The sequence below is a fragment of the Meleagris gallopavo genome, chromosome 1, assembly GCF_000146605.3.
Source record: "Meleagris gallopavo isolate NT-WF06-2002-E0010 breed Aviagen turkey brand Nicholas breeding stock chromosome 1, Turkey_5.1, whole genome shotgun sequence".
In the NCBI taxonomy this organism is placed as follows: domain Eukaryota; kingdom Metazoa; phylum Chordata; class Aves; order Galliformes; family Phasianidae; genus Meleagris; species Meleagris gallopavo.
Genome location: NC_015011.2, coordinates 21,920,299 through 21,932,689, shown reverse-complemented (window position 1 = coordinate 21,932,689; position 12,391 = coordinate 21,920,299). Strand labels below are relative to the sequence as shown.

Sequence of the window (12,391 nt, the reverse complement as noted above, 5' to 3'; positions counted from 1 at the left end):
CATATAGATGGTTTTTAATGTTTGTATCAATATCAATAACAACAGTGGCAGGGAAGCCATAGAGAGCAGGAAAGAGGCTTAACTACAATGGCTTGAAGTCCAAGAAATGTGTCCTACAGAGAGCAGCTGTTTGCTTCTGTGGAAAATGCTGAGAAATAAAAAACAAACCTCCCAGCAAACAACAACTATAACCAGTAGTAGAATACCAAAGAAGAAACAAGCCTGCTTTCAGTTGGCCTGAAGGCAAAAGAAAAAAATGCAAGCTTAGTACTCAGGCAGAACTTAAAATATATTGTCCAACTTACCCTTTCAAGTAATGAAAGCGTAGCTTTTAAAGCTCCTTCAGGACGTCCAAAAGGGAAACAGTATCTTAAAGATTAAAAAAAAAAAGGAAGAGAAAATGATAAGCATTTAGTTTGAGATGTAACTCTGTACACTGCTTGCATTAAAAAATTTAATAGCAAACTCCCACAGGCAAAGCACTAATGAAAACAGATCTCTTCAGTAGTCTACCATGGAAAATATATACATTATAGAAGTATCAGCCTACCAGCCGCACAGGCTCAAATACAGAAACAAAAACAAAAACAAAAGGCAAAAAGCATTACTTGCACTTTCTCAACTATGAAAAATATTTAATGGTCTCTGATGAGCTTGTCATCTTCCTAGAAAAAAGATGCCTGTTATTTAAGTTTTATATGTATATAAGAAGAAAAATGCCTGCAGATATTCCATAATATTTCCTATTATGTTATAAATAGCTCGGGGAAGCATCTTCTGTTATTGTAAATGTTTTCAGCTATTCTGTCTCCACATTCAATAGCATGTAAATGAGAAATGCGTTCCCATCCATAGCTTTGTTTTTAATTTTAATTTTTGTCTGCTGAATGATCCAATAGATCAGCTCAATGAGACTACAGAGTTCAGGCAATAGTAATGTCTCCTAATCTGTCTATAAAATCTATAATATCCCCAATTGGAAAAGAGGATTTTTTTTCCTTTGCTTAGATTATTTTTTTCTTATTACTCAATCGTGGCCTCATGTTCTAATGTTTTCCAACATTAAAATATTTTCTACCAATAAAAGGATTTAGACTAGTGAATTTTTGATATGCATTTTGGTCAGCCAAAATAAAGGCTGGTAAATGAGGTCAAAAAAGGATTTTCAGCTGGAGAGAATTTCAATATTTGCTTTGCCTCATTTTGTTTCTTTCTTACTGGAGTGCTAACAACTCTTGGAACCCTGCTAACAAATTAGGAAAGCAGATTTAAAGCCTTAGGCTTTAAGTCATCCTTAGATGTTCTGACTCCTCCTTTATCTTTAGTGTATTTCCACAATCCTTGAACTGGATCTCCCATGGTTTATTCCTGTTTACTCAGAATAGTAGTTTTGGAATAAATGCCACTCATTCCTTGTTTATATTTAATATTCAAAATCAATGTGAGTTCTGCAATGTAAGTAATGTAAGAAGTTTCCAAAATTCACCCACTTTTAAGGTGAAGATGCAGACAGATGACCCACTCAGGGTGGGGATTACTCAGCGTGTGTGTCCAACACTGGCAGCCAGCTTTTGAGAGCAATTGCTGCAAGGAGCTTCTGACAGGGAAGAGTCATTTTCTTGAGATAAGAGGCTTAGAGAAAGGGATGTGGTCACAGCTGACATCTAAAGGGACACTTAGCAGTATTCCTCCAACACTACAGCCTCTTACTGGGTACAAAGGTAGTGGTCCTCTGGAGATATTTGTATACATTACTTAGTAGAGAATTGAGAAGGAGCAGCACTCATGGTCTACATTAGTACCAACAACATACAGAAGTGCAAAAGGAATACTCTGAAGACTAAATTCACACAGCCAGCCAAGAGGTTAGGTACGTAGGTTGCTCTGAAAATAATGCCTCTGACTTACTTCCATGAAAACTGCAACTGATACAAACAACACAACAGCACTATTTCACAAAGTCTCAGCTACAGAGCAATATTTTTCAACATAGTCACCACATTATCTATGTGTTTTTGCCACAGATAAACAAGAGCTTGCATGCCATGCTTGTAAAAATTGACACCAGAATAGGTAACCCACTGTTGCTGTTGCCAATGCTGAAAAGCACCATCTACCGTCTTACTGTGTTCACATCCATTGTTCAGTCTCTAAATATTCAGCAAGCATCAATGAATGCCAATGGGTGCCATTTTTTTCCACATTCCACAGGAATTCAGTGACACATCTTTGCTTCATTCATACTTCCCTATCAGACACCATTTTGTCAGACTACCCCTCTGCTACCATCTGTCGCACAGAAACAAAAGGTATTGGAATACTGGCAGGAAGGTTCAGTCTCTACTGCTGTACCACCAAAATCTTCCTCTGACTTCATAGGCCAACACAGAAAAATAGGAGGCATTACTTTCAGAGAAGCCTTTGTACAAGACAGCCTTAGCAGCTTTCTCTGAAATATCATCTCTTCCACACTTGATGCTGGAGAGGCAGGAAGGAATCTGCTGTCTCAGAGTGTAAAAAAGGAGAAAGGAGAAGTTCAAGTACCTCACAAACTGGGAAATATTTATGTGAGAACCACCTGCCCAGGACAGGCAGGCTCCCTCTTGGTCATCATGGAGCCAGGTTGACAGCAGTGAAAATTACAAAGGTCACAGAAGATACTAAAACTGGAAGCAGGTTTTTAACACTGTTTGAATTCCCTCTAGAACCAGCAAGAATGAGACAGAGATATCATAATCACAGGTATAGCCAAAGCTGATCAACATCCTCTACCACGTATAGGCATGAAGATCTTTACCTTTATTTATTCCAATTAAATTATTCAAATGTTATTGTACATTGTGTAATTAATCTCATGCACGTGACTGCCTGAAGGCTAACACTCATTCTTAGGATGCCCAGCCGTCTTGTTCTCTTCTGCACATATTCAGAAGCCTGCTTCAGTATATTTTTGACCCCAACTACTCTCACAGACCTCATCAAGGTGCAAGAAAAAAAGTACTTACACTCACTGGAAATGGCAATGATTGTGTTTTTATGAAAAATTTGATAGAACATGTTTGTAAGTATTCCAGTTAGGCTAGAAGTCTTCACCAAACTCCTATACTCTTTTGTTTCTATTGTTAGCAATCATGACAAGATTGTTGCAGAAACAAGTTTTTCTTCTCCCTGCAGATGATATTCTTTTTTGCTACTCCCTTCCTGCCTTTCCATACCTAGGTAGGGAGCACTCTGTCTTACACTGTTCTGTACTGCTTCTTTGGCATGAGTTACTTAATCCCATGGAAGATGGGGCATATGAATCATGCCAGAGACAAAGATGGGAACGCTGCTATTTCTTCCAAAGGGAATACTCTTCAAGGAGAATCCTAGGTCTCTTTAGGTTAATACAGAGGTGAAATCTCAAATGAAGACTGCTGTGTCGTCCCAGCTCAAAAAATTCCCAAACAACCTTGTTATCTGCATGACAGATACAAGTGAATACTAGACACTTACCTCATCACACCAGAGAAGCTTCCAATAAACTTATAGCAAACCGTGCCAAAGAAAAGAAAGCTGTTTCACACAGCACTGTGTAAACTGTGTCACAAAACTGTCACAAGGTGATACAGACAAAAAATCATAGAATCATAGAATCATAGAATCACCAAGGTTGGAAAAGACCTAAAAGATCATCCAACCGTCCAACCGTTCACCTATTACCGATAGCTCCCACTAAACCACATCCCTCAACACAACATCCAGTCAAAAATGCATATAAATATATTCTATAAAAGGATTGGATTGGCAGAATGGTGGCAGACGCTGGCTAATGATGAAAAACTAATGGATTTGTTGGTCTAGGTGCCAATTTTATGCCAAAGTTTACAAACTATCAATTGCTAGAAGGATACAAGATGAAATGTCATGCTAAGTTTGCCCTCTTTCTTATACTCCTTTCCTTCTTCTACTGGTATAGCTGTCCTTACATTGCCAAACTCTTTATTGAAGATGATGGACCTTAGATGATTACAGAAAGCAGATCATATAACCCAGAAAATGACATTTTCAGTCAGGCAATTTTCTTAGATAGATTTATAGACAGCTTAAAGTTCAAAAGGACCAATAAAATCAGGCCTACATTCTTTCAGTCTTTTCTACCATACAGGAATTCAACTCACAGGACTTTCAGATGAATTCTAAACCAATCACTTGTGCAAACCAATTATTTTGTATTTAATAGAATCAAAACTTCTTTGCAGGTAGACTATTTTATTTTAATTTCACTCTGTTCAAGATCAGTATTGAACATAGCGATGAGAACATTCTGCCAGACAAAACTTAGTACTAGTGAATAAATTACACTTACCTGAAATGGCTTATTTGGTTTTCTAGTAGGGAAGAAAGTCTGTCCTTAATTTCTTCAAACCTTTCTTTCTCTTCAACAGATACTGTTCCAATTCCATCTGGCCTGTAATATTACACATTTAAGAATTGTTGACATCACTTCATGCTGATTTCTCCTTGAACAGAGCTTTTTATTTCAAAGCATTCTGTTAAAATTTGTGCTACCCTCCTTTCCCCTTTCCCACTGCCTTGATATATAAGTATAAACTTGTGAAGATAGTTGAAGGACAGATTACAGCTAAACAAAGAACTTAGCTTTTCAAACTGAACTTTTTAGTGCAATTCCTCAGTTGCTGCTAAGAGTTGATATAAATGCAGTGCAGCATATATTTCCCCTAAATCACTCCCAAATACATAGCATCCTTTCTCAAGAAAATTGCTACTGTTAGCAGAATAGGGGGAGCTAATTTAATCTTGTCCCAATTTTAACTCCTTGAATCTTCCAGAAATTTTTTCAAAGGCACAATATGGCTGAAAGTGGTTTAGGTAGGAGACAAATCACAGTGAGAAAAGCCAGAGAAGACTCACAGTCCCCACAGTTATAGTGAGCATAGATTTTTGATCTCTCACCCCATATTCATAAGCAGCAGTATGTAACTAAGCTTTCTACACAAATATGGCATAAAGGATGCAAAAAAAAATTATTCTTAAAAAAAAAAAAGCCACTGGCATTTTTTAACATCAAATTTGAGTTCCAATAATTAATAAGCCTTGTATTAAACACATTAAACACACACTTACCCTAATATTCTTACCCTAATATTATTAGCACCCTCGTCATAAAATCACAACACAGTTAAAAATAATTGAAATACAGATTTCCTAAAAAGTACTTTCACTTTAAAATCACAACTTTCCCAGATCATGCTGTTTACTACTTTAAAAAGTAGTGTCTGAAAACCTCCAGCTACGCACTTAACTTCCAGATCCAGGATAACAAAGCATCACTGCTTCCCACCTGAGTTTACTACTCTGACATGAAGTCTGGATCCGTCCTGTACTTCTTCCAGAATGTCCAGAACTATCTCGCTGTTTTTAGGACTAAGAGAACTGCAGTAAAAAGACACACTAAACTGGTTTTTGCTAAACTGTTACTTTAACTTTCTCCACTATTCTTAAATCTGGAAAGGATAATTTGCTGCTTTGTTGTGACATAAACAATTCCTTCACTCCTTAAATCACTTACATTCGTGATCTGTCAAGTCAAAGTGAAAAAAATCCCTGAACTCTTTAAATTATTGTGAAGACAACAATAAAAATCAGATATGGTGAAGATACAGTAACCAGGCACATCAATACACTATTGGATAAATTTGATGCGAAGGAGCAAATAATTTATCTTCTCTTTTTTGATGGATGCCAGGATACTTTACCTCAGCCTTCTGACAGATGGAATGGGCTCAAATTTAAGTAAATTTCACTGTCTGATGTCATTGTCAGGAGAGATCGTGCTTTGGAGTGATAAACAAAGTAGTTCTGTCATATTAAACCTCACTGAAGCGTGTCATGTATATGACAGAAAAGACCTAGGGGTCTATATAACAGTAAGTGAAAAAGGTGAGCCAGTAGCATGTCATATCTGTCAACCTGCACTAGGGCTAAGATCCCTGCATACATGGGACTTGTCACTTCATTGAGGATGTAGTCCGAAACAACCATGGAGACAATGCCAAAAATTTTCAGAACTGTTAAATGTATTTTCAGTGAATGTTTGGATAGAACTAGATGTTCCAGAAGAAAAATAAGAGTACACAAAAAGCTGTTAGAAAAATGGTACTGCACTGAGAAATGACCTTTTCAAAATATGGTGTTACAATACAGCACAAATTCTGAATCATTATGATTATTATTTGTTTTTTCCTGTTAGCCCTAATGCAACAAGCAGAGCATAAAAATGCATTTTCACAATTCTCAGACATATACACCACTGTTGACCATTTTTTTGCTACTCTTAGAAATGTCTTTCTACTACTATCAAAAAAGAATCCACAGAAAAAAGAATCTGAGATTATTTTAGAAAAATTAGATAAACAATGTTTTCAAAGTTCCCGCTCATTTTGGCTTCTACATCTTTTCCTTTAATTGCTTTAAAGATAAGATAAAATGATGAAGTAACATTTTTTGAGATATTTTATTTATAAATTACTATGCTTGCTAGGAAAATCTGAATCATGCAGGCATTTGGTTATCCAGAAATATGCCAGTACAACTTTGCAATTAAAATCATCAACAAATGTGTGTTTTCTACTATCCCAAAGTTAAAGATGGACATTTGGAAATGAATTTCTCAATTCAAAACCAGTAAGCAGCCTTTCTATTGCAGACTGGGATACCTCTTTCAAGAATGTTGCCAAGAAAAGTGAAGAACTGTCTTAAGAAGAGTAATCGTAAGTCTTTATGCAACACCAGTTTAACATTATCTTCCCAAGAAAGGGAAGGAAGAACAAATTATCCTTTCTTCTACATTTTTCTCCTTATAGTTCACAGCTGCTTTTGGAAATAGAAAGCCAGGAGAAAATCTAAACAATGAATACTCAAAAACTAAGTCATATTCTCTTTCTCACATCAGTTTCCATTTTCTAAGCACTTTGTCAATTGGATTTGAATTGTTTGCTTATATCACAGTCTAGCACTGGCACAGATATAATGTTATCTCTGGTCTCATCTCAAATGGTTCAATTCACCTAGACTTTAATACCAAATATATATGAAATAAAAACCTCATGAGCTAGAGCTAGTATCCAAGAGGAAAATAGTTGTTTGACCATAAGGCATTTCTAAATAACGGTATAAAAATACTAATTGAACAGAATTTTAAACTTTTATTAAGTCATCCAAGGTAACTGTCTTCATGGTAGTTATTCTAGGGAAACTGATTGATTACACCGTGGATTTAGGGTTTTCCCTGAAACAGACTGGTTTCACTTACTTGTCATAAACCTTTAAAGCCTGGAAAACCTGTTGATATATTGTGAGATATATCTTAGAACTTGTAATAATTTGCAGAGGTCACCTGACACATTGTAGGATTAAGACTCTTCTGAACAGCTGTGCACATAAGGTAAAAATAGCGTACCAGCTCCAATGGGAATCCAATATGATGGACACTGGGCTGGATGTTGATTCTTTCCAGCCCTCAACTGAGAAAACAGCTTCTCCTAGTGGCCTCTCGTGTGAAACTCTTAACACATGCAGGCCCGTTTTGTTGTGACAGGCTTGTGAAGTAGAAACAGAATGTCACTGACCTCTTTTTTTTCCACTGGTGCTTTTTGCATATTTTACAAAAGTTTAAACTTTTTAACATTAGCTTTTCTCATTAAAAGCATAGACCATCTCTTTGTCCATTCATGGAAAAAAAATTACAAAGACTAAGAGAAGAGAAATGTGCAGATCAATATTCTGATGTGTTATACACACATACAGCAGTAAGGATGACCAAAATAATACACTGAGAAAGATGAGAAATTATGATGAAGAACAAAATACAAGAAAAATACATCAGCTAAGGTCTTCTTCAAGACAATACACTGCATTTCAAGGGTTTAGTAAAACCCAAACCAAAACCTACAAGTCAAGTTGGCTTTTAGAAACAAATTGTATCAGAAGACTCCAGTGTTTTCTAAGAGAACTTATTTTAAACTCAACAGGAGGCAAGAAAAAAGGAACAGTGTTAATTTTCAAATTAGCAATAGATTAGGTTGTTCAGAATTTTGATTAAGAGACTGTATTACCCCTTAAATTTTTCTTTAAAACACAATTGTGTCAACATGTTTGCAGAATTCGTGGTTTATGTTAGACAAGTCTACGAAAAACTGATTTACGTTATCAGCTTAGAAGAAACCAAAGTAGGAGTCTTTTTATAAAAAGAAGACAGCACATTATCATGTTGCATATATAGCTTTAACCAGCAGGTACTTGAAGACTGAGCATTTTGTTGTTTATAATAAGTATTCTTCAAACATTCTGCAAAAAAAGAAAAAAAAAAAAGACATAATAGAGCCTTCTGCTGTATGCATTTCTCAAGCTGATTCCAGATCTGCTTACAGGTGATATCTTCTTTTTCATAAGTGAATGAGAAAGATCAACTCTGAAGGCCCATAAAATAGATTAACAAGAAAAATCAGGTTAATTTTCATGATCTTTTATGCAGTTATATTTCAGATGGGGTATGATATTGCACTTCTACACTAAAAGCTAAGCAACTACTAATACGATTTTATCCCAGGCAAAACAACATAATGTTTAGAGAAAGTGAGAATATGTAATAACATTAGCTGTTCCTTCATTGCACCTATCTTAAATGTGGAAAATTCTGTTACGATATTTCTTAATACTGTGTGAATTGTGATTTATTTTCTACTGGTGATTTCTATGAGATTTTTTCAGAAGCAGATTTATCTTGATACACTGAAAAATCTATCCCTGTTATCATTTTAGTGAGGACTGGTCTTGTGATCAGTATAGTACAATTATCAGCATTTTTCAACACAGGACAGTATCCTTCCTTATATCAAAGCTGAGGTCGATATGGATTCACTTGGCACCTGAAAAATTTAATTTGCATTTAGGAGATCTCTAACAACAATGTTTGTAGCTATTTGCAACAGTAATAGTAATATGTAGAAAGTTGTCATTAACTGAAAAACTTTTTCCTCCCCAGCTCTTGGAGCGCATGGGATCAGATTTAAGATTAAAGAGAAAACTCAACTGCCAACAAAAGCTGTAAAGAAGACCTTGCACCTGCTGTCATTACAACACAGCAAGAGCTCCTGAGGTTGAGTGAATAAAAAGTTGACTGAAAAAAGAAAGCTTCTTCAACAGCTTACAGCTGAAGTAATGTTCCATAAAATCCTGCTAGCAATGGCTTCATGAGAAAACTATTCAAGAAGAAGTCTACGTGCACTATTAAAATATTTTTGACATACAAAACTATACATATGAAGATATAACACTTCTGGGAAGAGATCAAGTGGACAAAACCCTTCATGTCAGATGGTGACCACGTAAAGTAGTAAAACTACTGACTCAAGTTCTGTAATTTTAGATTGTCTTATTATGAGAGATAAATGAAGGAGAAAACCACAAGATAAAGCCAACCTTACTTTAATTCTAGTGCTAACTTAGTTTAAGAGAAGGTAATATCTATTCAGAAGCTCAAAAAAAAAAAACCCCACCAAAAAAAATGATTAGAAGAGACAGAGCAATGTAATGATATTCTTTTCTTTAGTCTTACAAAGTTCCTTGACCTACGTTTGAAAGAGATGATTCTCCAAACATTCTTTTATCACTTGACACAATGTGTAAAATTGCAATAAATTGTTTTTGTCGCAAGATACTGAAAAGTGAAAATGTACAAACGCATAGCACTCTTCAAAGTTTCTTTAGTCTCTTTCCTCTTATGTGTTTCCTTTATATGTGTGGTAGTCAGACAGTCTCTGGTACTGAAAAAACACTTTTATTTTTAAAAACAGAAGAAAGTCACAGGGAATTACAATCTCATATCTATGCCAAGGAAGATCATGTAAGATCATGTATTTTTCCTCTTGGAAACTACGTTAATGAATGCCAATCAACTGATAATATCTACTTAGATTACCATCAGGCCTTTCACATGGTACCACACGGCACCTTTATCTCTAAATTGGAGAGGGATGGATTTGAAGGGTGGACTGTACAGTGAATAAGGAATTGTATGAATGATTGCAGCCAGAGTCGTTTTAGTGAATGGCTCTATGGGTGAGTCCATTAGTAGCAGTGTCCCTCGGAGATCTGTTTTGGGACCCATGATCTTTGTCAGTGCCAGAGACAGTGTGATTGATTGCACTCTCAGCAAGTTTGCTGATGACACTAGGCTGTGTGGTGAAGTTGATATGACAGAAGGAAGGGATGACTTTCAAAGAGACCTGAACAATCTTGACAAGTGGGCACACATGAACCAAACAAGTTTCAACAAGGCCAAGTGCAAAGTGCTGGGTGGCAATCACAGATATATGTACAGAATGGGGGAAGAACTTGACAGCAGCCCTGTGGAAAAGGACTTTGGGTTTGTGGGGTCGTGGTGGATGAAAAGCTCTATTTGAGCAACCAGCTTGCATCAGAAGAGGAACAGCCAGCAGGGAGAGGGAGGTGATTTCTCCCCTCTGAGAAGTTCTGCTTTCGTGAGGACCTTTCTGGAGCACTGAGTTCAGGTGTGGGGCCCCCAGCACAAGAAAGATGTGGAGCTATGGAAGCAGGTTCAGAGGAGGACCACAAAGATGATCAAAGGGCTGGAGCATCTCTCCAATGATGAAAGGTTAAGGGAGTTGAGCTTGTTTGGTCTGGAGAAGAGAAGGTTCTGGGGAGATCTCATTGCAGCCTTTCAATACTTAACAAGAACTTATAAAAAAGAGGAAGTGAGACAATTTACATGGGCAAATAGTGATAGGATAAAGAGGAACAGGGAGATTTAGATTAGGTACTAGGAGGAAATTCTTTACACAGAGAATGGTGAGGCACTAGAGGCCTGGAGAAGCTGTGTATGCCCCATTCCTGGAAGCATTCAAGGCCCCATTGGGTGGGGCCCTGGGCACCTCATCTAGTGGATGCCAACCTTGACCAAGGCAGTGGGGCTGGAACTAGGTAATATTTAAAGCCCCTTCCAAGCTAAGCTGTTCTGTGAATCTATATGTTCATTTACACTACTTTAGAATATTTCTTCCAGACATAACAGGAGCAAGAAGTCTGTCAGAGAGTCTACAGTATCAAACGACAGCAAGGATCTAGAAGGAGCTCTCAGAGAAAGGCTACTGCAGAGATACTAAAGGAATTATTTCCAGTGATGCTTACTCATAGCAAAAGATCTTTTTTTTTCACCATAGGATCTGTCTAAACTAAGAGTTTATGGAACAAATTAGAAAAATGAATAGTAGGAAGTTGCCTGGATCAGAACTGAATCTATGGTTGAGTGGAGTTGCTCACCAGACTGCCTTCTTCCAGAAGAGTGGGAGGTGAAGAATGACAGCTTAATTTAAAATTAAAACAAATTTCCAGAGGAGACAGAGGGAACTGCAGACCACTAAGCCTGATATACATCCCAGAAAATTATTTAAAGATAAAATTAAAGAAAAGTGGGTAAGTATGATTTATTATGAAGTAGTCTGATATGGCCTTGAAGCCGCAAGGAAGATAAATTTTATCTTCTGATCCTGAAGTTCTATAAAGGAATAAATAATAAGTCAATGATCGTGATCAACAAAATGTATCTGAACTTCCAAAAATATTTTGTCAAAATTCCCAAAACAAAAGCTTTTAAGGTAACTAAGCAGACACTGAATAAGAATGAAGATCTTTACTTTTACAGTGAAAAAGAGAGTAGAAGCAAACAGTGAATACCTGCAGTGGAGGGATGTTATCAGTGGAGTTCAGCAAGGATCTGTAGTGAAACCTGCGTTATTTTACAATACTCAGTGATCTGGCAAGTGGCTAAGAACTAAGGTGACAGTAATTGTAATGGTAGTTATCTGGCATAGCATGGAATTCCAGAAGTACCTTATGAAATCATTCATTGCAGAGGACTTGGTGTTACGATGGATAATATCATGAAACCATTTCTGGTGGCAGCCAAAAAACAAACCAACATTGAGAATTATGATAAAAGGACAGGGAATTAGCAGAAAATATCCATCCACTGTAATCAGTACATGGTTCTCTCATAATTCTTGAACCTTAAACAGCAAAGAGACAACAGAGAAGTATTTTTTTGTCGCTCTTGACCTATTGCAGTTACCACAGAGTCTGAAATGAGATCTGTAAGAGTCAAGAACAAAACAAGAGTTCTTCATGTAAAATGAAGCTGAGCTGAGGAACTTGCTGCCAAAGGTGCTGAGGACGCAAAGGGGTTACACAGGTTCAGGGGTGCAATGGACAAGTAGCTGAACAGAAACTCTCACCAGGCTACTGAACAGGTGTGTTCTGAGCAGTAAAGAGGTGGAAACTGAAAAAGGACTAAGAGGAAATACTGCATATG

At 36.8% G+C, this 12,391-nt stretch overlaps 1 protein-coding gene across 9 annotated transcripts in view; it reads right to left on the bottom strand.

The window, feature by feature from the left end:
• The window catches only part of CADPS2 (calcium dependent secretion activator 2), a 239,584-nt gene that overhangs the window by 83,964 nt on the left and 143,229 nt on the right, over positions 1–12,391 (bottom strand). For all 9 annotated transcript variants that reach the window (XM_031553158.1, XM_031553160.1, XM_031553159.1 and 6 more), the window contains exons 13-14: positions 4,349–4,450; positions 306–369 (exon numbers count right to left, since the gene is read on the bottom strand). In XM_031553158.1, coding sequence (XP_031409018.1) covers positions 306–369; positions 4,349–4,450 — 166 coding nt within the window. The remainder of the gene's footprint in view (positions 1–305; positions 370–4,348; positions 4,451–12,391) is intronic.